Raw genomic sequence first — 27102 nt, forward strand, 5'->3', positions numbered from 1 at the left:
AAAATATTTGATTTTGTATTTTATATTCCTCCTCTCATTTTATACTTTTTTAACTTTTCTGGAAACTAGTACATACTAAGTATGAGTAGATAAAAAATGGACGACGAAGTTAGACTGAACATCTGAACTGAACTGATGTGTAAAAATGATCCATAAGACCCTGACAACCACCAACACCATTTTCCATTTTAATGTTTAGAAGTGAAAAAGAAAACAACCAAGTTAATCTTATTTTTTTATTAATGTTTCATTATCGCCTAATTACAATAGCCAAATCCTTATACTCAATATTTACACAACTTATTATTATTATAATACAAACTCTTGACTTTCAGAACTAATTTTCTTAAACACAAACACACTATGTATGCATACGCAACATATTGAATGACAGTCATTATGATAAAAATAGATATTAAATTTCAATTGACAGTCGTCTAATATTATAAAGAAAATCTTAACGTTTAATCTTTCGCGTTGCATGTTTATTGTGTAATAGAATATGGGAATTAACACGAACACGCATTTTACCTCAGAATTTACGTTTCGGTACAGGATTCGCTGGTTGCATTCTAGTATGTAATAAAGTATTCAACATTTGATTTATGTTGAATTAACTTAAGGTATTCTGACAAGTCAAAATATTAATAAATTTAACCCATTACTCTTCCACTGATGGGTTGTCTCCTCCCGCAATGAGGGGCTAGGCGTTAGTCCAAAATATTACACAATCATATCTTATTTTATTATACTTTGTAGATATCTTTGGCAAAGAACAAAGTATTTCGACCTAAGAACTAATTAGAACATTTCATAGAATCACAAAAAAAATAACTAAGGGTTGTATATTTAAAGCGAAAAATGTTATCAATTCTGTGAAGTTATTTTTTTAGACAGTTTGCAATGAAAAAATATTCTAAATCTAACAAACTATTTTAAAACAGCGAGGGTTAAAAACCCCTCTTTGATCATTTTGTACACAAGAAAGTAGCTTAGTACAGTTTTTAAGATTCTTTTCAACCTTTCTATAAAAACCTTCAAATATTTCAAGCAGCTTTTTACGGATAATACACCACATTTTCTATCAAGTTTTTATTCAAAAATTTATATCGTTGCATACATAAATAACTTATTTCTATTGTTCGCTTTACAGTAAGTAATTTTGCCTGAATTTCTTTTAAAGTATCTCTCTAAAGCCTAAGCTTAGTTCTGCACACAAATTTATTTTCTTTATATAAAAAATAGCGTTCTAAACAATCGTTCAATTTCTAAAATGGACATTTACAGATATTTCGATAGTTCTAACTGGTTCTAACCTTCTTCTATAGGTTTTCAACAAGTTGGAACGCGTCCAAAATCATAGCGAACTGCAATGCTACTGACATTCCAAACTTACTTCACACATCACTTAGCAGTATTAAACTTTGGATAGATTACGACACTGGGCTTTAAATTACACTTACTAAGAAATAATTTATTAAATATCTAAACCAGTCTTTTCTCTTAGAATCTAAAAATCAAGCATAATAGCAGAAGTATAAAATGAATAGCTTTTAGTGGTGAACTAAATGAAAATATTCCAGACGACGGTCTTGAAATTAAATACTAGATTTGAATTGTGAGAGTTTTATAACAATGTACAAACGATAAGAGAATTTTCTTATTTCAATTACAAAGTTAAAAATGTAACATTGTTTTTAAAACTAAGATAAACTGAAACGTCAAGAATATTTTCATTAAGTTCGCCACTAGAAATACAAGTAGCATCACACAAGGTATCTATATCAAACTTCACATTTTAAAATACACTTAATAATGTCAACGTTACTACTAAAGGTAAACTTGAAATATACCGTGTACTAGTACTAGATTGCCAGTAGCTTTCATCTTTTGAAGAGAGCATTAGAGAATCTTCCCCGTTTCGTAGTTCTCGCGGACAAGGCAGCGTCTCTACGGGCATACTAACTACGGCAACTTGATTAGCTACGACCGGTTGTACTGTTGGCTCAACTTTATACTGATTTGTATCTTCATACAATTCTTCTTCGTTACCATCTTGTTGGAGCACGTCGCCGTTTCCTTCTACTTCAAAAAGATGCTCAGATTTGGATGGCTTAGCATCGTTGTACACTTGATTAACTTCATTCGGTGTATTCTCAGCTCTGTCAGCCGTATTAAGAGCACATGTCACGTCATCTAATGCTGATCTTAAAGGCTCACTCTTCGTTTCATTTCTCAGAACTTGGATCCACGACAGACGGCAGTCACAACTTAGCCTATTACCTGGAAAAAAGAAAATTCTAAGTTAGGATAAACTCAAAGGATAAAATAAACGTCAAAGAGAAAAGCCTATGCGATAGTTATAAATATCATGCCGTATTGTTACGTCTGTATCACGAAAACGAATGAATTATTCAAATATTGCCTCAAACTTTGTGAGTGTTTTAGCAAAAAATACGATTTCTACTTAAGAAAATATACTCGGGACTGGAAAGTTATAATCACATAATATCATGGGATTGAAATTTTATGCTCCAATAAGTTTAAGTTCTAAATTTCTGCACGAGCGAACAAAGGTCGGGAAGGGCTAGTAATGTTGAAATCTTTAGGTAAAACAACATCTGTCGATAAGATAATATTTTGTCCAAGTTAATGTAAGTACGTCACACTTGAAATTGTCATAATTCCCTCGTGAGTAATCTTATATGATAAATATGTAGAAGCAGAGATGACAGCTGTGTTCTTCCTCCACGTTTTATGACCACCAATTGGCTTGAATAAACGTGGTAATTACGGCAAATTATTCTCTCTTGGGGGAGACCTCTGCCCGTTTTATAAAATACGTAGCTATCTAGTCTTATGTTTGATGTGTTTGTTTATTTAGGGTAAGGACAGTTTCACGCAAAAGTGAAAAATATTTTACTTCATTCAAAAGGCTAAATAAATATAAGCATACTTTTGTGTTTCTTTATATAATATCTGTATTTTCAAGGTCATGATATAATATCTAAAGAAAAGTATTTTCTATTTAAAAAATGCTAGGTATATTTTTGTGCTATTTATCTACGTTTGTAAGACTATTATGATGCAGTATAAGGTTTGTTTATGTCTTGAAACTTTAAGAGCAACTTTAAGTGACATAAAGTTGATGCGGATTGTTGAGCGCATTGCGTCATATCAATTGACGCATTTTATAAATTTAAAACCTATTGAGAACGCTTTCTATAAACTATTTTTGAAACGTTTGTAATTAAATGAAATGAAATGTGAATTACTAAAAGGAGAAAACTTTTTAAGAGACACAATTTTGTTACCAAATAGTAATTGAATTAAGTTTCGATTAAAATAATTTTCATTAAAATTACGGCTTTGCTAAGCTATCCCTTATCCGTATAAACAGAACGATGGTAAATATTAATTATTCATAATACTGAAGTATCACAACAGAACATAATTATATAGACACACGTGCCTATTTAATTAAAATGTGGAAATTCTCGACATGTTTGCATTGAATGTACACCATTGTACAAAAATCGAGTTTATTACCATTGCTGATTCGATAAAGGGAGCTGTTACATTCATTAATTGTCCTTAATGTGAAGGGTGCTTTAGTAGGGGATTAAATACAGGAGGGAATTCCCTATTGTTTGGACAAAATATACTTATTTAACTTCCCAGGACCTACTGTGTTATTTATTTCGTAAATAACATGCTGCCAACAAAAAAAAAACGCGTAATATCATTATAATGGCAAAGTAATGTCATCGTTTTGAATAATTTTGACATTGATGGAATTAAATATGAATTTTCCGGCGTAACACAAATAACAGTGTTTGGCGTCATTATATGTTATTACAAAGGGGATCCGCCTTTGTGAATGAGTGAGCATGCAGCATGGTGTGAAAGTACTAAAGGGTCAATTACTGACCGGCCGAATGGGTTATGGGTCCCTAAACGAAGATTAGGACGTGTCATAACTTTTAACTGTAATATTTGAACTTGGTAAACCTGTGTACCAAACAGACGAAATAATTTCAGATTTAAATTACTACATTTCTGTTCTGATTAATAATATTGATCTTACCGCTCAAATATAGAACCGAAGTCTTCATCTTCAAATTTTCCAATATCGGTTTCACCGTCTCGTAAGTAAAATGTTCTATCTCATTGTTCCTCAGATCCAATAATTCAAGACCGCGCACACCTTCTAATAGCCCCTCATTAATAGACTTCAATTTATTCCCTGTCATAGATAATTTCTGTAGCAGAGCGAGACCATCAAAAGCTCTTTCGGACACAAATTTCAATTCGTTATTATCCAAAAGTAGCTCATTTAGATTCCAAAGTTCCGTAAAAGTTAAATCGCCCAACATTGACAACTTGTTGGACCGCAGATCCAATCTCGTCAGATTAGCTAAGCCTCTAAATGTGTCTCTAGTCAGTACCGTAATTGAATTAACTTCTAGTACGAGATCGTTCAATACGGTCAGATGTTCAAAACAACCGTCGTGCGCCAGATTGATACTATTAGACGACAAATCCAGATATTTGAGACTCGGCAAATCGACGAACACATCCCTTTGCACTTCTGTTACTTTATTCTCTTTTATAGTTAAGTTTACGAGCGACGGGAGATTCGTGAACGATGAGAAGTCCAATTCGGTTATTTTGTTGTTCATCAGCGTTATTTCTTTCAGCGTGGTTATGTTCGAGAACGTTCGCTTCTCGATTTTGTTGAGTGTAGCGTAGTGTATGTACAGTTTTTGTAGCCGTTTCATTCGATGGATCACGTGGAAGGGAATAAACTTGAGAGCTCCGTCGGATCTCACGTTGAATGTGAGGCGTTCTAAGTAAGGTTGAGAATTGAAACTAGACCATATCGGATCACTCTCATCGATACCACCGTTGAATACCCAACAGTCAGCCCTTTTGGCAGTCTTGATGTCTGTACTTTCGCAATAGCAATGCACTTTGGATTCTCTGTTCGATAACTCGCATATGTTATCTTTCACTTGCGTTCCGTGGTACCTCCTTTCAGTTTTATCCCTGCGTTTTTCATTTAGACGGCTTTCAGTGTAGGATATTTGCACTGAAGTCAGAGCCAAAGCTAGGAGTAAATATTGGACGACGGTCTCCATGTCCCCCTTGCCTTTTCACTAACCTGAAACAAACAAAAAGAAATTAAAGTGTTGGTTTGAAAGCGTTTTCGCATAAAAACGGTTCATGTAACTTTACGAATAAAATATCATTTTCGATAAAGGCTTTGAATCGGAAAAGAGCGATACATAAATATTGAGGTCAGCATTATCTCTCCATTCAACGAAATGAATATCCGACAAATACTAATGGATTATGAAACTCATTTGACGTGAAAATTTCAGCGTAAAATAAGACTACTTCAAATTCCAGACGAATAAAGTGAGTAAGTTCGACTTTCAAATATTTTGGACAAGAGATAGTCCGGACAGTTTGTAAACGGTTTTAAATTTACATAATCACTTAAGCGTTAGGTAGGCTGTACCGTGAGAGGGCACATTTTGGGTACTTTATTAGGAAAACGGATCGTAATTCATTCGCCCATTGACTTGTTGGAGTGGGTATCGAATGTATCGCTTGCACTCAGCCTAATTTGTGGGGAGGCGTGTAATGAACGCACCGTTACGTGTCACGTGACTTTGAGTCATTTATGCCACGTCCACCCCTCCGTGAATTCGGCTTTTTGTTATCATTTTTTACCGTAATTACTTTGATAATATGCTTTTCGATAGGGGGAGAATAGAATTCGTCATCGTACGTGCGTTTTGTATCATGTTTGTTTAGGATATGTGCCTTTTTGTAGACGTTGAATAAAAAATGACTCACTGACATTTTGAAAAATTGATAGCATTTTTAAGTATAGCATTCAAGTACTCTAGTTTTACTAATGAAACAAAAGTAAATAATCTTTGAAATAAAATTGTAATCAGCTAGAACAATGACAAGGTACGTATTTAAACAATAATATAAAATGAAGACAGATATTTTAATATTTGAATTTTAAGTAACTAATTAAAACTCCAATATCCCTTGGAGCGATTTTTTATTACAACCATTTTCTCCAGATAAATTAACAAAACACAAAAGCATTGTCGTCAAAAGAAAATTACACATCACGAAACTAGCTCATCAGCGTGTTTAATTAAAAACGTTCTTTCTTCTTCACACGAATGAGGTTAGTAATCAGTGGGAGGGAGAGAGAACATGTTGTGTGCTGACTTTTTTTGTTTCTTCCAAATGGTTATTAGGGATTGAAATTTTAAGGGCATCCCTTGACGCGTTTGCGAGTCTTTAATTAAGGGGATTGTTAGATCGAGATGGTAAAGTTCGCGAGTTAAGTCCTTTGTTATTGTAAAAAGTTTAATATCGTGCGAAGATTCACGAATCATGTTTGCCTTTTACTTTTTAAAGCTGCTTTTGAAGAAACGTCTTTGTCTTGAGAGCTCGCAAAGTTTTGTTCTAAGAAAATGTTTCTCTTGTATAATAATATTTTAAGTACGTATGTAATACGGCACATGTATTTTGTTTATTGATAGGTTTTTGTTTGCTTCTGAGAGACTAGTTAAGAAGTTCAAATCTTCAGATGTCTTTTAACGTTAATGTACTTTTGCTTATGCTCTTTAGGGAGGACTTTAAATTGTTTGTTGCATTCAACATATAAAGAAATCATTTGCTCAACTATCTATTTTAATAAAACTAACTTTTAATAAAAAAGAGTAAGCTTTCTAAAACCTATTCTAAGCATTGGAAATAATAAACGATGTACAAGACTTTTCTGGATTTCTAACCGCGTATTCAGCAGTCACAAACACCGTATCATTATAGTTGATGCACTACCAATATCATACACACAGCACAAAGGACCTTTAACCTCTCATTAAATACAGAACAACTAACAAACAGTAACACAAGAACTATATAACAGTCACCAACAAAACTAGATCAGTTGAAAATAACGACACAAAACTCTTTTCCACATTTCAAAAGGAATCGAATTCTTAAAAATCATTACGCTTTCCGCAGTATCGTCGGGGCCGCACTCGATCGTACTTTTTTAAATTTAATTCTGGACGGGAATCGCGTGCAATACCTATTTGAAGTGAAGTTGTAAAAAGATACTGTTAGGAGTCCACCGGTTCGTTTCGGTGGGTGTGCTTGTTCTATTTTTGTTTAAAGAACATCGCAAACGTCTTTTTTAGGGTTCCGTACCGAAATGGTAAAGTGGAACCCTATGACTAACACTTCATTGTCTATCTATCTGTCTATTTGTGTGTCATCAGGCTACATCTCATGTACCGTGAAGATGGATTTCTGTTGCCGCTATATAACCAAATACCAAAAACCGAAGAAAATGAATATTTAAGGGGGCTTACATCGTTATTTATTTGCCTAATTTGCCTCGACATTGATAAAGGCATAAATAAGACGCTTTAAATTATATGTATTTATAAATTAACTTTAAAGATATGGAGAACCCTTCGTACACGAGTTCAACTCGCACTTGGCAGAGTTTTTGTTCGTCTTTTTAATAACTTCTGTTTATTGTTTGATCTATGTTCGAGGGATATTGACAGAGGACCGTAATAATAATTCACTGACACTAATAATGGTTTGAGCAAACTTCATCGGGTAGTTAAATATTGAGTGTGTTTTGTTTGTGTTCGTCTTTGTATTGTTACTGTTATAGATTATGTAATAGGTTATGTGTAAGGACTATTGGTATAGCTGAGAGCAGTAGACCAATCACGCATATGAAACAGGTTAACGTATTCACTTACTCTACGCATACACAATCAAGAATGTTGATGTACATTTGCAGGAATACGAAGTAAATTAAGCAAATTACTATCCCACTGCTGGACTTTAATCTTGGTTAAAAGGAGAAATTTGACCGTAAGTCTTCCACGCAAATCAAATGCATGTTTTGGGGTCATTGTATTTCTTCAAGATTCTAAGGTTGTGCGATTTCTTTCAGACGTATTACTTCAAAAGTTCATTTTGGTTATGAAAATATTTGCAAAACTGGCTTTGTAAATTTACTTTAAGCGTGATCAAAATCCAGACCGTAGTTTGGTATCACTATTTAGATATTCATAATGTACCATAGGTGTTAATCATTCGAAGTGGCCACAAACGCTTATAAATACTTGCAGAAAGTCTTATTTAGTCGTGCGAAAATACTTGTCAAAAGCTTAAACCTATGCATGTATTCGTACATGTGTGTGACCGCTGTAACCTCAATTTATAAATATTTCAGACAGTCCAAACTATACGAGAATTCTGTCCCAAAAACACGGTCTAAAACTATTGAAATATGCAACGTCAACCCAAATTGTTCTCAAATTTAAATGGACAGCCTGTCAATATTCCGTATTTGGTTTCGGTCCAATAATTTCACAATTTAGATCCATATTTAGTGTGAGACGATAATAGCTCAAAAGTTCAAACGTCGGCTGGCCGGCAAAAGGTCGGGAGTTCAAATAACGTTGAACTATTTATACAGGTCAGAACAATTTGGTGATGGAAATATTTTGTTCGGCAATATTGAAATGTTTGAGGCATAATTTAGGAATTGATAATGATAGAATTTAAGTTATAGACAGAGGAAGGATACTTAATTACTATTCTAAACATAAATACATTCAAAATGAAACTAATTTTACAGCTCATTTAATAAAGTAATTTATGCCTAGTGACAAAGTCTACTGCACTATGTGCCACAAAATCAAGGGGCATGAACACAAAATGTAGCATAATATATAAGGTTGTAGATAACATCGTTACAGTGAATTTTGTGTGGCCCACGTTTGCATTCGTTTGAGCTCGTTCTCGGAATTCAACCATGACATTGACGGAACGCGAAAATTAGTCACCCTCACGGCTTTTTTGATGTTTATTCAATTTTTCTGTTGAATATGTTTGTGCTGAGGAGTGTTTTACCTGTTTATAAGGCTTTTTCAATGGGTTGATATTATTATTAAGTTATTGCGGTGCTTGTATGAACTTAAAATTTTGGAGCACTAAAGGTTTTACATTTCTTTATGTATTTTTTAGTCGTTACTATGGACTAGCGAGCGTTTGACATTTAAAATTATTCGGAAGATTGTTCGTTCAAAATACGCTAGGAGCGCTAATCATCCAAATAAATTCGAAATTATAGTACAGTTGATAGTCGTGTGAAATCGCCCCAATATACAATTCAGCAGTGCAGTTTTAGAACAATATAGTATTCTGTTCGTGTATTATTGTATAACTGAAGCGTAATATAGCATCTACTGCATTCTACATAGCCGTTAACCTATTTGCATCTGAATCAGTTATCTTAGCTAAAATCAATACTTTCGATGACCAAGTCCAGAAATAAACCGAACGAACACAGCTCGGGAATAAATTCACAAATATTTATGGAACACCCGGTGTTATTTGTATATCGATACAATAGTATCATAAATTTCTAAATTATAAAATTAAAAATGTAAAATGTTGTCGTTCTTCCACGTAAACACGTATGTCCCGTTTTGAATAAAACTTTGCAGGGTCATAATCTGATTAACATTAGAAAATAATGTTTTATTTCACGGAAGACAAAAGGTAGCAATATTATAGAAGCAGAAGTCTGTCTATCTCTCACGCTTTCCTAAACCATAAAACCAATTGAGTTGAAATCTAGATTAACCACATTCGGGATTACGCATAAAATACTTATGTTTTCTAAAATCAACCCCTGAAAGGTTGAAAGTGGGTATGCACTATGTATGTATCAAACTAGTTCGAGAACCGATTTACAAAAGTATTTATCAAACTGTCGATGTTATTGATATAGTATTGGATGAATAATTTATGCTCCAAATTGGACAATAGTATTGAACGGTACAGACGTTAATTGGACAGTTGGGTTCGGTGGTATAATAAAATGTTTAAAGAGAACTAAGTTAGTGTTTGGTAGAAATGTGTTCGTGTTTTAAAATGGTGTTATAGACTTCTATGATTAATTAAACTCATCCTAAAATTAAATTTACCTTTATGGATGTACCCGTGCCCAGCAATGGGACGGGTTATTCATTTCAATTGACGAATAAAAGGTTATTATTACTTGTATCTACGTCTATCTATACACTCAAATAAAATATAAGTGATTGTTTATATGTTTAGTAAAGCTTAAACTCTTGCATTTAATATATCAGCAACAGAAAATATTTATAATTTGTTTTGCAATTTAACAATAATAGAGGTACAACGTCACCATTGGAACTGCATTTTTGGAAGTAGGGAATGATCAAACATTGAAACCGCTTAAGTAAACTATGCTTAACAATAGTAACCTCTTGGCCGGTTTATAGATAGGTAGTTAAAATAGTCATTAGGGGTTATTAAACAGAACTACCTACTTCATGTTTCAAGGTGTAGACATAATGTAGTTTCCGGCGGTAATCAATTAAGACGGTGGTCGTTAGGCCTTCGAACTGCTCTAACAATATACTAGCTAGGTAGATTGTAACTATCCGATATTATCTGAGGTCAATGACATTCAAACATGTTACTAACAAGTCTATTGATATTTTAGGCAATAGTTTGTCTCAATTGATATAGGTATTGATTTCGCAAACGTAGAGCACTAAATCACAATTTAATAAAATTGTACACTCTTTTGCCGACATTTTTCTAAGCATAAGTATTTAATGAGGCAGAAAGTTAATGATAGATAGTTATAAAAAAATTACATCTCCCAATTAAATAAAATTACCTACTCATAATCATAACAATTCAAAACAAAAATAAATTCCGAACATTAAACACAAAGAATAATCTGTAAAATAAGTTTTATTTCAATTCGTTGAAACATTAACCCTTGAGCCGATAAAAACTAATGAAACAGAAAATATTGCGCCCAAAAATATTTGTTAGGAAAATTTCTCACATAATTTTGGAAAGACGAGTGTGTAGAATCACTGCTCTGATCTTTGTCACGAACGCAAAATGCCACATTAAAATAATAGGAGAGAGGTACGTGCTTACTTAAACCTTAGTTCCATTAGCCGAGCGCCCGAGTGTTCGGTCGTGAGCTTTTATCGTAGAATTTGTTTTGATAAAATATTACGTCTTTTCGGCTTTCGAGGACACCCTTTAAAATGACTCGTCGATTATTATAGCCTATTTGTGGGCAAAAAATGTTATAGACTGTAATATTTTAGTCTTAGAAATATCTGTGAAGTGCTGTAGTTATTGTTGAACAAGTTGTTTAAATCTATTTGTACCTACTTTTATCAAATGTGCTGTTACGATGTTGAATAGTAATAGAAACTCTTGTAATATTTATGTCTACAAATTGCTAGAGTTTTTATTACGACTCAGAGCTAAGTTTTACGTAGATAAAGAAAATATGTAGTTTATTTTGTTAACGTAATAATCTCTTTTTACTCGTTAAAGTAGTCAAGTATTATATCCGTACTTGAGTTAGATGTGTTTTTATATTTTTAATAGTTTTCAGGTTTTTTAAATATAACTCTAAATTATACCTGACGCTTTAATTGCGTCTTAAATAGTGACTTTCAATAATTAAAACTCGATATTAAACTGTGTGTCAACTTAATTATTTGTAGTTAGTTGGAGCTCTGTAAATTATTAATTATTTTCAAGAATATTACAATACAACTTTCTGCAATAAAGGCTAACCAATAATATCAATTAAAGTTATTTAATTTGTTATTAATGAAACTCGAAGACTGTGATTAATTTAAAATATGTAGTATTCGTATCAACTACAAATTATTTAGTTTTCAATTGCAGCTACGATTATACACCTCGTTTTATTTCGATTTCGAATCAAAGTAAATTAATTGAATTACATAATCTGTGTTACATAACATGTATAACACAACAACACTAATGAACAATATAATAAAATATTATAGACACAAAAACACCAACAAAGCAATGTAAACGAAACAATAAAATCTAAAATAAACATTAAGTAATTTTCTAACATTCGCGCCGTGAGAACACAGCTTAAATTCAATTAAAACGGTTTACTGGCATTACGAAAATGCCCGAAAATTTCCCGAAAATAGCCGAAATCACTCGAACATGTCGACGTAATTCCCGGAATGTGTAGAGCCTTATTTTTCTACTTAGACGGGAATCGTCTTAACCTTATAGAGTACGTTAATCCTTTAAGCACATTGTCTTTGCGCTTCGAGCTGATACTCGGGGAATCGAAACGTGTACTGATAATGGGATCTTTTAAACATTTTAATGAAAAATGGATGTTTCTCTTAGGAATTGTTTTATAGGATATAATTATATTTTTGCCGTACCGCGGAGGGGTAAATAGCGGTTCTGGTTGTAGTCAATCTACATTACCACATTACAGACCGTAAATTGACCTAAGATGTTAAATATTTTAAGGCGGCTAGAATAACTTTGACACTAGGTGAGCCACTATCCTCTCGGATGAAAAAAAAATACATTTTTTCGACCAACAGCCGGTTATGTCAACAGCCGGTTGACATAGAACTTTTATTTAGAAGGAATGTTAGAATGTAACTTAATCCCTTCTTCTTGACAGGTTTGTTGTAAGTTGAGGATAAAACCACAATTTCCTTTCACATGATTTCGTTGGAATTAATCAATTTATAATTTGGAATATGGGACACATCTAATGGACGTTTTTTTGTACAAATCCTATAACGCTTTTGTATTTACACTTTTGGTGTCGCGTGAATGGGTTATTACCTGATACTTTTCTTTCTACTTACGACAATAAGCTATGTGGTTTGATGATTCAAGCTGTTTTGTTTTAAGAATATTGCTCCACTTCTAAAGTTATTTATGTTTATATTTAAAACTTCACAATATAAAAAAGTTTTTATCACTCAAGACTTTATTATCTTGGTTCCTTACGAAATAGAACGGGGAATAATAAACTAACTTTAATTTAAAGAACTTGACTGTAACAATATTTGAGTAATAGTTATATTAATAAAAGAATCCATTAGTGTTCGTTGTTTCAACAAACATTAATAAAAAGTAAATGTACATAGGACTCATTTCATTTAACAAATTAAACGGTGTCCTCAGTGGAACTAGACATTCATTTATAAAATATTAACTGAACAACGAAAATTGTAATTTTTGTTCCATTACTAATTCAATGATAAAGCCTTAATTTTTTAACAATACATATTTCATGCATAACCAATCCATTATAAAAATATTTTACAACGCAAATTCACAAAAACCAGTAACATTTTTTTGTTCCACAAAAGCCGAGGTAATCCCACTGTGCATTCGCAATCATTAACAACTACCTGCCTATTTGTACCTGTGCCTTAACAACCCTTAGAGATTTTTTCTAACAAAATCCTCCAAATTGATCACAAAGCACGTTTGTTGTAGGCACAGAATTTTACCTGCGGATAAGAATACTTCGGGTTTATTCAATTTCTTTAATAGGTACACCCCGGCTCTGAAGTTATCGCGAAGGGACCTAAGAGTGGCTTTTGTGAGTTTAGTGAAACGAATTTCATCTATTTGTATCGATTGAAGAAAGAAATAATTGTTGACGAAAAGAATAAAGGTATCTTTGGAAGATCTTCGGTTTGGCCGTGCCCCGTTCTACGGTTTAACAAATACGGTAATGAAATTATTCCGAGAACCAACGTTCGGATGAAATTGGTGTTTGCTAAAGATGCTTGAAATACGCAAATTAATTTGAATGTGTCTATAGTATTTGCCAAATGGCGTACGTGGCTGCTTGTTGACTCGACGATTTTCAAATAACCCCGTAGGCTTTAGCGTGCGTAAAATATTCATATTGATTTATTTTATTGGCTTATACAGAATGCATACATTATTATTGGTTTAAGTATTATTTTTATCTCTCTAATAAATACTACCGAGATCACCATTGCTATGAACTCATTGTATGGAAACATGGTTATTGAAATACTAAATTTAATTTATAACTTTTCATTAAAGAGTTTTGATTCAACCCTTCTCAATAAATAAAATTTACAATGGAAATACCTCGAAACTCACAAAAAATTGTCATTAACACAGATTACACCCCGAACAATTCAATCCACATCTTTCTAGCAATAGAAACAACTCACGTCCCCCAGTTACAACCCAATGGCCGAGATACTACGAACTTCTCCATAAAGACAGCCGTAACTTAGGCCGATGACGCAGAAACGGACAGACCTTGACCCCAAGGCTAACTATCTGGTATCTTTATCACTGGTTCAAGGATATAAAATAGACATCGATCTATCATTCAGTTGACTTGATGAAGTGAATAGAGGTCGATTTTTTGTTCTCGTCTTCGGATAGTGACGTACGTGCGTAGGTGTGAAATAATGTTATTGAAATATGATTGCGTGCAAGAAGAAATTATTATGAAATTATTTTTTGTGGAATTTTGATGAATTATGTGTTTAAAGGTCATAACTTAATATTTTATTGCCAGAAAATTGAAATGAACTATGAAAAAAACGATAACTATCCTTTTTTATCAATTTCGTTATGAGCATTACGAGTACTTTGACCGTTTATTTTTAAGATAACAGTTAAAAAACCGTTCGCGCAGTATAAGCAAAAAAATCTTAATGTATCAAAATTTTAACTAATAAATGACTTCAATTAATTCATCCATTTTCAACTAGCGGTAATTAACTAAAACTATTTAAAATTAATAAACACATTCACACAAAATAATGCCACACTATTGCGGTTTTGATCATCGGACTCCCGTTCATAAATTGGGCCGTGCCGTTAATTTGTCTAGGCCCATTTATGCATTCAGTCGAACAGGCTACTGCCACTGACAGGAACTTACGATACGGCTCCCGAAGTTTATACCGGTCATATTTAGAAATACTGCCCGTTATTAACGAGGAAAATTTCGTCAGCACTTTAACATTATTAAAAGTAAAATAGTAATTTTTCAGTCCCAGACAGTCTGTAGTGTGTAGTCATAGTAGAAACGAAAATATGAATGGTTCATTTTGTATTGAAGACGTCATCCTAAAAATATATAGTTCGCAACCTTTCAAAGACCGCTTATTCACTTTCCTATCTATTTCCCCTCAATTTTTCCTTTTGCTATTTTGTACACACATAATTCCCATATGAAAGCAGTAACTTTCTAGGACAGATAAATATTTCAATATCTTTTTGTCTTATTTATCACTTTTCGCTACTTTAAGCTGTACAATTATCTTAAAAGTTTCCACACTATTAAGATACTCCAAAGATTGAAAATTTCAAGAAAAATAGTTTCGCAATATTCTTTCAATGCTTCTGACCACACTACGGCCATTCATAAGCAGGGTCGAGCCGTAAATTTGTCTAAAGGCGGGTCCATTATGCAACCAGACGAGCAACCTACTGCCGCTGACAGCTACTTACGGTACGGCGGCCGCTCACACACCACCCTATAAATACTGAGAATATTTTTTGCGGCCCATAGAGGAATGAATATGGTAGGTTAAGTGAAAATTTAAGCTTAGTTTTTTGGCAGTTTATAACGTGATTTTTTCTTAAGGTGGTATATTTTTTATAAAAAATTGGTACAGTTGGTTTTTAAGTTTTCAATAAGGCTACACAGAAGGAAGAGGCGCTGTAAAATATTTAACTCTGAAAGATGTTTTTTATTATTTTCTATAATTGAGCAATTGAATCTCTTATAAAAAAGATATACCTATGTTTGATTTACTTCAGTGCAACACAGTACTTACTAAAGTATAATTTTACTATTTTAGATCTATATACTATCAAAAAATAGACAGCTTTGCATGTATTAGTAAATCCACAAGAAGTACTTTAGAAAGAAAACATAATATACTTATAGAAATACGTCATTTTCCTAGCGCAGTAGTTCAGATGGATATCCAGAGAATATTAAATCCCCTTTTCCGTAAGAGCACTTTTTGTCCTTCACTTAGTTTGAAAGTATGAATGATTTTATAATGACGTCACTCGCAGCTGACGTGGTATAACGACCGTTTAACTTTTAATATGTTATATAATAGTGATCTACATATTTCACATTATTTTTATTTTATTGTTTAGTTAATGAACCCTCTCTCACTGTTATTGGAATTAACGAGTATCGAGAATTTGACATTAAAATTGTACTGCAAAATTAGTTCCTACGGCATCCGTTAGGGGCGTTGTCAATTTTTTCATACGAAATTTATAGGTAGCTTGCCGATTGTCTCTCTGATCAACCCAGTCAAGTCGATTCAACCGAAGCATCTTAAACATGTCTATCGCCTGTAACTATAAAATGGTCAAACGATCCCTCAAGTTTACTTTTTATCATCCCGATAAAAATACTAGGTAAACTGCATTAAGTATCATCAAAGAGCAACTCTTAAACTTGGTGGTTGCAGTCAAAGTATCAAACTGTTTTCAAAAAACTTAAAAAACTCGAGTAAACTTCAACTACTCATAAAGTGAAACCGAGTATTCGAAATGCATTTTTGATTTATATCTTTTTGAGAATAACAAGAGCGGATGAATAAATCCTAACATATTACTAAAAGCCACGTACAACGAATAAATTTTTGGTTGTAAAGCCACTCGTATTGTATTAGTATTTATAGATAATATTTTATTCGAAACAGGTGGTATAAAATCGCATACGTTGCATTTACGACTTTATTACATCGGGATGATATCGATTCGAATTTATTTTAGGCTAGAGTCTGACTATGATTTCGTCCACAGAGACAATTTTACCGTAAAAAGATCCTTTGTAATGATCTAGTTGTAAACAATCAACTGTGTTCATTTAAAAAAAATGTTCAACATTTTTGCGTGAAAGTGTTATAAAAAAAACAAAATTATGTCATTATTATTGTCTCACGTTGAGTACAATCATGAATCTAATAGCTGTTTTGGTTTCTGAGTTGTATCTCCAAATTATCGACGATGCACGTGACAAAATTGACTGCCACTTTAGCTCCTCAAATCCAATTTTGGAGGACAAAGTTTCAGTTCCATACAATATAATTTTCAACGTTTATTGCAGATAGAATTTGAACATTTGAAGACTTATATTTTATGCATTTATAAGATTTAAGAGTCGAAATAATATTTTATTCCGATATTTTTCGTTTATGGATTTCCCAACGTTTTCCAGTGAAATATTCGTGATGAAATCCGTGTTTTATTTTTATTTTATACGAAATATCGACTTCTATCATTATGAAACTCAGTATTTTGCACTACTCCTGTGCAGGGGACGCATCGATTAGGATCGTAGCTTATCAAAATTATTCGTTACTTTAGTGTTATTCAGAACAAAATTGAAACCATCGAGTTGCAAGCATAATATATCGTTGATGCAAATAATTGATTCTCAACATACGAGACACACTTATAATTTTCCATAAAAAATGGCGAGAGGCTATAGCAGTAAAGTCCCTTACTTGAGTGTCATAAGTTTGTTATTAACACAGTAAAAAAAACCATGAGTGATTGATTTATCATTAAATTTTGAAGTATTCACTGGAAGACTCTGTTTTGTAGGTTTAAAAAGTACCTCATGACATTTAGCTTTCTTATAAAGCAATCAATCCAAAAATTGTATAGTATAATATAGTACATATAAATTTTGTTTTCTGATGGATACCACAAACTCGGTCCGAGTTACGCTTGACAAATTACTTTCTAAGTATTACTTAAACGAATTAATATAAGTGTTAAACTTTAAAGAACACTTTAGAAACTAGTTTTTATGAAAGATTTTTCAATTAAATTTTGAATTAGTTTTAAAGAGGTTACTGATTGAAATGGTAGTTATGAAAATGTTGAAATATAATTTTTGAGTTTTGGTCTATTATTCTATGTAATAGCGTTTTCTATGTACATTTTCAATTTATACATTTAAAATGAGTATGTTTATTTAAACGTCGTACTATCCTGAAAGTGTAGGTTGTGGCATTTTACACACCCACTATTCGCTGTTCACGTTTTAAGACTTAATGTATAATAAATATATGTAAAAGACTATCCTACAGCGATATGTTCGCACACATCAGATGAGTCGTGACTGCTAACAAAACATACATAATAATAATATCTCGCCTGATTACCCGAAGGTGTGGGCACATATGTATAAAATACACCCGCGTTTCGCAATGTATTTAGTAGGGGGTGAGCCCATAGCCGGGCACGTTAGCAAGCTCCGGACTATTGATGCAAATAATCTAAAAATATTTTTTTAAACATAGGCACTATGGTCAACTTGGATATCGAACCCGGGATCTCGTGTTTAGCAGTCGAATATTGAAAAAATAATTATTTGTTTGATATGTAAATCAAACTTTAAGTCCGTTATCATACACGAGGAAAAGTTTCCTCAAGAATGTCCCAAAATGCAGTACGTACAATTTTGGCTTTTGTTATTTTTCACTGGAGCGTTTCCACATACTTTAATATGAAAACATTGGTCGTTGTTTCACTTTTCAGTATTTTATTATAACTAAAAGACTATTCACAAAAGTTCCGCGAAATGTTACTAGTTTATGTTTATCTACAAAATTTTGGCCAATTTTATTTTTTACTAAATTTTTTTTGCACCAAGTTAAATATGAAAGTGTAAAACCGTATTATTGGTTATTTGGGTTTTAGGTTTACCGGGAATATTTGCATGTTAATTTATATGTTTTTGAAGAGTTTTTTTTTACTATAAACAAATAATATTAAACTTTTACAGTCGGGGCGATAGACAAAATGCCATGATTCTGTTAACCATTTTTTGTTGAAATAATCTCGAGAGTAACCCGGAGTTTGTTTACATTCCTGGTATCGTACTCGCTTATTATATTAAACTGATACATAAAAGACTACGGCGTGTTTCATGTATTTTCGGATATAATAAGTGCCATATTATAAAAAAATAGCAATAATGGTGTTGAAAAATTAAGGCGTGTGTGCAACGAGTGTTTGTATGTTATAACTAAGTATTCTATTGCATATTTGCAGTAGGCTGGTTAGATTAGGAACTGATAAAACTTTTCAGCAATCTGTAGATTAAGCTCGTTCTATATCATTGTTTCCTTTCTTTATTTGGTTTTATAATGATAAAGACAGTTTACACAATGCAACGGTTCAATGAATGATATCATTTAATTGGGAACTATTGTTAAATATCACAAACACAGGCTACTTCTACAATTCCCCGAAAATAGATTCCCAATTACGAACTTTCCAAAATTATTGAACATCAAATATTAACAGGATAAACTTTAAAATCTTTGCTTTGTTTTAAAGTTAAAATGTGCTAAAAACGCCCACATTCAAGTCTCTATAACGAGCAATAGAAAACTTATAACAACTCGAACAACTTTTACTAAGCAACTTCATTTCATTGTATAATGGGAAAGTTTCATAAGAATTATTTTAGTTTTCGAAAAATCAATAGCTAACTGTACAGAAACTTTGAACCGATCACCATTCATTATTACGCTTTGAACAGTAAATTTGTACTGTACTTATTACCTTTATAATATCCACAAAACCTTTTGAAACCTCATTGAAGTTTTATTTGAAAATTTAACAAGTTCTGTTAGTCTATTGTAGAATTAATTTTACAATCAAACTTAAAGAACGAAGCACAATAGAAACTATTAGACGGTCGCCCTATTTTTAAATTGATTTACTTTTAGATTTGTCTTAGAATTTTTCATATTTTTTTAATATTTCACATTTTATGAATATATTTTAACAATTTATCGGTTCGGCACTTAATAAAATATAATAGAACGTTTACTTTCATTTCTATTTGTTTTCAATAAAAAGTGAAATCAATGTACGAAAATGTAGGAAACTCGTTTCAAACATTTGATTTATCGTATATCACTGTACGAAGTTTGAAATATTTCTCACTTGTACGGCCATTCGTCATCCAGCTATTGTATCGTATAGAGAAATAACTCAACACTGTAGGAAATTTGACAGCCGCAATAAAACGAAGGATTTCCAACTTTATGCATTACACATTAAAGTTGTAATTTTAAATTGTGTTTTGATGGCCCGAGCTGTTAAGGTCTTCATCAGTAAACGGAACTGCTTTGAAATAGTCTTCAGTTTATGTGTTTGACGGTTTTATTTCTAAAATTTCGAATGGCGGAATAAAGACACGTCATATAAAATCCGAAGAACAGTAAAACAGAATGAGTAATAAAAATAATTTTATTTCCGAAATTTTAATAAATAATTTCGCGTTATTGTTTTTTCCGAAGAAAATATTCAGGTTTAATAATTGACGCATACGAAATAAAATAAAATGTTATGAGACCGCAGCATACTGAATATTTATTTATCGGGAATTTCGCGGATGTACGAATATTTTCGTATTTTTGAGCACACAACAGTTTTACATAATATTACAGTATTTTCCCTGGGGGTGGACAGAAGCAACGAAGCGTTAAGTTTTGTGTACTCCTTTTGTTTCTACGTTCAAGAAAGTTCGAGCATTTTGTCATACGTCCCCGTCGAAGATATCGTCATATTATTTAAAACAGCATTGTACCAACTGGTGTTTACTGACGTTATATTTTATTTTTCATTTCAATTACGGAGGACCTCAATATTATTTTCGTGTAATTAATGTTAAAAAGAAAAAACAACAATGAAATCAATATTAAAAAAAAACAACTGCTACAGTATGTTACTGGTTGGTAATAGTCTTAAACTCCCGAGCATTTTTCGCATTCGAGGCTCATGTATATCCGCAAGGCTTTCAGAAACACATCCTCGTTTTAAATCTCAGCTTCTCCCCTTCGCAACGAATCCCCTTCAGCATATTTTATCAATTTCATCACTACATGTTTTAAAATGCACATCTTATTTTATTCATATTTTTGCAGCCTCTTTTTTTATTTAAATCATGCCATGGCACGTTTCTTTCCCTTGCAGAATATATTTTATCTCTTTATAACATTTCTCTTGATTGTATGAAACACATCCGGCAAAGCGATAAATATGTAACTAACCACGAAATCCAGATTTAAAGTTATCATTGCTGTATTTTATTCCGACATAGCCTTTTCTGAATTTGTTGGTAGCAGGAAAACTAATTTTAAAAAATCAACATAGTGAGGCAATGTTACGCTGTATAAACTTATAAAAACAAAAATAAAGGCAACACTAAATCCTTTAAGTACTAAGACTAACCAGCAAATTAACTCGCAAAGCACAACATAAAATTAGTACCTCACAAATCCGGATTTAAGAATATGTATAGATATTTTGTTCCTAAATACGGCGACACTTTCCGCATAATACCGTACACCAAAGTTTATTTGCAGACGTTGCACCGAAAAGTGGTTGATAATCCCTTAATCGCCTCTATTTTAGCGGAACGCGAGGAAATTTAATGTTCAGGTTTCAGTACCTTTGTACAAAGCTATGTGCTCAAATGAAGGTACAATTTACTTATTCGGATTTTGTTTAGTGAAATTAAGTGCCTAGTATAATATACATTAGCTTTTTGTGAATAATGACTGTGGAGAGCCTTAATTAGACTTTATACATTATTATCGATAGTATCCTGGAGTATGGTAGTTGGGAGTAGGCTCGCCTCCTATTACGTGTGTAGGACTAAGAATGTAAATGGCAAATCGTGAGTGCATTTCATACTCCTAAGCCTTCGGATATAACAGTTGTGATGTACCTTCCATATTTTATATTATTGTGATACACAGTTTTTTTGTAACTCGTAGTACTCGTAGTACTCTACCTAACTATAAATAATGTACCAGATGACCAAGATGATGATGAATCTTTTATCATTTTTCATTAAACCATAAATCTCTGCTTGTAACCCAAAATAACCAGCGAAATGCCAGACATTTCTTAAAATAATATATTAAAAAATATTATATACTCTTGTAGGCAATTAGTCAGCAGCCCGAGGCAAGGTGCATGTTTTATAAAATCTTTCTTGCGATGAAAATTGCAACGACGTTCTAAATAAAATTGTGGGGATACCAGTGGCCGTCTTGTGCTGACGTCCAACAAATAGGGTCGGGGAGAAAAAGAAAGCTTTACAATCTTGAAGAAATACTTACTTGTTATTAGTCCATACTTTAAAGTAAAGCAGAATGATATTCTTAGATTATTACGGAGCTACTGTAATGGTCGAAGCAGTAGTAAATGGTTTTGGATTACCAAAACCATTACCTACTTCTTCGAACGTACGTCCGTTCCATTTCGACCATACCTCTAAACGTATACGTTTCAGAGTTCCATTGGAATGTTTCAAAGAGTAAATCATCATTGTACATAATATAGATTATTCCAGATCAATAATTCAGTTCACACATATCTAAACACGTGCGAGAAATAAACTCACGATGCTCTGGTACAAAGATTAACGAAGGGGTAACTAAAACTATTGCATCCCACGAACGATCTTGTAATGATTTGATTAAAATATGAGCTCACGAAGAGACTCAAAGCCTGTAAAAATCATTAACCAACTGTTAATTAAAAATACAGTAATATTATTAAAGCATTTAAAAGAGATTTTAAATAGTCAAAAAAATATGTATTTAATTATTCGTTAAACGGAAGGTAGTGCGCTTAATAAAATATGATGCGACGGTGCTTCATTAAAGGAAGCTTATTGCAACATACGACATATAGTGCGTCATATTACGTTCAAGTGTTTTCAAGCATTATTTCACGTGGGAGTTCAAATTGAACCCGCTGTATATTGCATTATTTGACAACATTTTGTTTGTCTCTTTCAAAGCTATTTTTGGAAAATAATACTCTGTTTGTATTTCCCGGAAGGTTTGACCAAAAGAATTACTTTGAACATGTTTAGTCCTACGCAAGAATGACATACGTAGTTCTGAAGAAAGATAGAAGAAGAAAAGCGTCATACAATAATGCAATATTTGTTCTAAAAAGTGAGAACCAAATGCGTTCGTCAAATTTCATATCCAAAACTCAACCAAATCGCGTTTTAAACATTGCCATTGTTTGATTATGTAGTATCTAAACTTGGCAATTACCGTAGTTCAATGCAACAAGTCAAAACGCAATACTTCATTAACACTGTTGTTACACATGTTACAATAGCCAAATATGCAATATTACGTTTCTTCAGTATTTAAACGTGCCATTCTGTTAGTATGTACGAACACAAAAAGTTTCCAGAATGCAACAAATCATCAATACATTAGCGCTATTCCCTACTACTAGCAACTATTGATAACCGGCTAGCCATCGAGAAATTTTGTACAAAAATCTGATCAGCGCCTCTATCGTGCATTGTAGGAACTAATTTGCGGTACATTTTAAACAAGAATACCAGCTGTAGAGAACAGCACTTCAGTTGGAGTACCACTAATTGTGAAAGAATTGTATGTGCTGTCCTTTTATAAAGAGGTCCTAAGTGTATTTATTGTGGTATTAAGCTGTGGTACTAGTAGATACTGTTTCCGCTTCTAACGTCTATTTACACCCCAGGTTTAGTCTGCAAAATGGCCGAAGAACCAATCTGTAAGTTAAAGTATAAGCTTACAGCGGGAAAATACCAGCTAATAGCAGCAGTTTGTCATTGCGTTGAAATATTATTGACCCATTACTTTAGACTTTACTAGCAGCGGCAAACAACTAAATGTCGACTTTAGTTTTCAAATATTTAAGTTTTTTCACGTTTTGTAGGGAGGGGGAGAGTCTCAAAAATCTTCTCTTAGCGCTCTTCTACACTTCCTAAGTAATCTTCATACAAAATTTCAACTTTCTACGCTCAGTAGTTTTGGCTATGCCTTGTCCATCAGGCATTCACTCAGTAACGGAAGGGTTTTATATAAATTGATTGATCGAAGCTTATCTGATACTCCTCAAAAACCACAAGACCAAAGACTCCTTAACTCTCTGATCTAAAATCAGTAAACCGCCAATATCTCACAGCTTGATCCACACTCCGAGGTTTACCGCCTCCCCGAAGCCTCGCGAACTAATAAACGAGTGACACTAATTGGTGTTGAGCTTCCCGTCTTTGTGGGAGACCACTCACAATGAAAAATTCTTTAAAAAAAATCTCTCCAAATACCTCCCTGCCGTATTTCTTCCGCCATTTATTAAAGGCCAGAATATTACACGCAAAGAGCCTGTCTTTACATTTTTTTTGTAAAGAAAACGCGATGAGACCAATTTCGGCCGGTGAATGAAAGTAATTGACATTTTTTTCGGGTATTATGTTTTTGTTATATTGGTCCTAGTCCAAGGTATAATGTAATTAGATGGTATTTCCTTGGAGTGTAATTATTTGAGATGAGTTTTGGGAGAAAACATAGTTGCGAAGCGTCTGTATTTGTAGTATTCGTTGTCGACTAGTGTTACGAAGCTTTCATTTACTGTATTATTTGCCCGATCCTACTATGTTTGTGTACATAGTTTTCAGAGGAGCTTTAAAACGCCTGTAAAGACTATCTCGCTTTTGCTACACAATAGCGAGACGGTTGATTACAAACCTCTATCGAGGCTCTACAGAGAATTTTTATACAGAAAATTGATCGGCGTCTGCAGCGTATTTCCAAGGCAATATTTTTCAAGTACTTTTTAAAACATAGTATTATAGAAACAAAATAGAGTTGATGATATACAAAGTGGTTTGAATTGTATCTAGAGAATTTACTACAATTAACTCGATGGTGACAATAAGGTTCCAAGAAGTGAAACCAAAATGTATTAAAGGTATAAGTTACTAAACTTTATTAATCATAGGAACTTAGTTTCAACCCAAAGTCCTATAGGTCAAACCCATTGATCGTGAACCCAGTACTTTACCCGAGCAGTTTCTAAGAATTCTCATGAAATTAGACCATAAACTCACTTACTATTAACTAAAGAACTCCCACAACTAACTTGTAACCTCATAGAATATTAAACCATAAAAACTGTGTACTTTGGCTCAATTTTCTTTAATACTGAAACTGCACTTGCTTCCTTTATGCTTGAAGTACTTAAAACGAATTGTACGGCATAGTACTACTACAGTATGTTTTAGTTTGCTTTTATGTACATATAAGAATGTTAATGATCCAAATTGTGCTGCATTTTGGATACAACAGAGCAGAATTACACCCTGTGTCTGCAGTTTAGGCGTACTGTAATGCAATTTCCTACTACTATTGACTATAGACCGGGTTGCTATCGACAAATTTTATGTATTATTGTATCAATTAATCTAATACTTTTGAGGACCGTGGTTTTTATATAAAAGTATTACTAGAGCGGCGTTTTCTTAGTCCAGTCGACTGTCGACAATCGGCTATTTGTCGACAAATGTTGTTTGAAAACCTGATCAGCGCACTTAGTGAAAACCGTATAAGCAAGCTAGTTGATATATAAATATCTTTTAAATATCAAACTCTCAATACTTGATAGTATCTGTCGACTGTAAATAATAGCAACAGTAGGGCATGTGTTAAAAATAGCATACCAAGCCTGTACACCCCAAGAAAACAAGCAAACGAAAACCATTTTTGTGTATTACGAAAAATAATATATTTATGCGAGAAATCTTTTCATAACCCAGGATTCAGTTGTAGTGACCATCTTTTAAACTGTACACCCACCCTTATTTTCTTAGAATTAGTAAACTAATAAAAAAAAACAGAGCATAAGCATTATTTTTTCACAGAGAAGTCACGTCTATCTATTCATTTTTTCTAGTGATATAGTAATTTAAAAGTAAAATTATAATTAAATTTTGCGAATAATAAGGGGAAATATAAAATTTAATATTACAAGGGTCCTTGACCTCTCTCATTTGGAGAGGAGACACGTGCCCAGAAATAAATTTGCAGAAAATTAGGGGTTAAATAAGACCTCTTAACATAACTAGGAAGAAATGTGACTTGATTATATAGAGTTTGTTAATATTTGAAATTTTTGCCCTGGGATAACATTTTCATAAATATTTGTACATAAATATCAATATCAACAAATGTTTTTCTATGAGGCAAATCGTGTAAACCATGCTACGCTTACGCAATTATTATTACTACTCCTAGACTGGCAAAATAAAAGTTCAAAAAGAAAAGAAAAATCAGATAGGTTTTTCTAGTCATTTTATCGTAATAATATACATAGTTGTATTACGTGCCCACATCATAGTCTAATAATAACAAATTTAATCTGACTCCAAATTATTCAACACTCAACCATCAGTCGGACGACGTCGTCCCGTTATAGCCAATCTTGCCAATCTCTCAACTGACGAGGCAGACAGCGATATAGATAGGCTACTAATGTCTTCAAGACCCAAAATAGGACGGCGGCAGGCTTCCTGAATACGAAAGCCGGATGCGAAAACAATGGGACTTGCTTTGATACATAGTTTGTAGTTAGCCTTAGGTATGCCAGATCTTAGATGTGGATTGTCTTAGGTTTCCGAGATAGTTCTGAATAGAAGCGTAATTTAATTGCTTTCGAACGTCTATTTTAACAAATTCCGAGCGTGTTAGCTAAGAGCTCAATTTAACTGTAATTGCTACAAAGATAATGTTAATAAAATTAGGGAAAATTTGGGGAATTGAAGACAATGAGAACAAAAGCTCGAGCGTTCAAAACTGAGACTATACTAAACGGAAATGTTTTTAATTTTTTTAAGCGTAAATAATTTAAAATTTTAATTATGCTTAGTAAATATCAGGGTAAAACCATAACTAAAATAATTAAATGATAATAATTATAAAAATAAATAAATAAATACATAAGGCTATAAAATAAAAATTGTTGCTCTTCCAAAATAAAAGAAAAAAGCAATAAAAATATTAATGACACTATTTTTGTTTTGTTAAAATATTCCAAAATAAAACTCAATTAAACACAAAAAAATATAACAAATAAAAACAACCCCTTTAAAAATTACTATTATCAAAAAAGAAACTCACCGTCGAAAATCCCAGTGCGTAACACTTCACAGAACACCAAAAATGTTTTCTAACACCCGCACTTTGCTGCGATCACGGAAAGTTCACGGCTTCGGAGCGCAACGGACGTGCTTCCCTTGTAGAGAGCCAGATGACA

The 27102-nt window shown here is 32.8% G+C and overlaps 1 protein-coding gene across 1 annotated transcript; it reads right to left on the bottom strand.

Moving 5' to 3' along the window:
• Positions 1-222: 222 nt before the first annotated feature.
• Positions 223-27102, bottom strand: LOC142977309 (uncharacterized). Its single transcript, XM_076121126.1, has 3 exons — positions 26967-27102; positions 4088-5164; positions 223-2283 (listed from the first exon to the last, which is right to left on the bottom strand). The coding sequence occupies exons 2-3, from the start codon at positions 5139-5141 to the stop codon at positions 1799-1801; spliced, it is 1539 nt and encodes a 512-aa protein (XP_075977241.1). The 5' UTR covers positions 5142-5164; positions 26967-27102; the 3' UTR covers positions 223-1798.

The sequence above is a fragment of the Anticarsia gemmatalis genome, chromosome 12, assembly GCF_050436995.1.
Source record: "Anticarsia gemmatalis isolate Benzon Research Colony breed Stoneville strain chromosome 12, ilAntGemm2 primary, whole genome shotgun sequence".
In the NCBI taxonomy this organism is placed as follows: Eukaryota; Metazoa; Arthropoda; class Insecta; order Lepidoptera; family Erebidae; genus Anticarsia; species Anticarsia gemmatalis.

Coding starts and splice junctions, on each gene's coding strand:
- LOC142977309 (XM_076121126.1), bottom strand. CDS start 5,141: ATGGAGACCGTCGTCCAATATTTACTCCTAGCTTTGGCTCTGACTTCA. Junction 2,284..4,087: donor TTCGGTTCTATATTTGAGCG/GTAAGATCAATA, acceptor TCTTTTTTCCAG/GTAATAGGCTAAGTTGTGAC.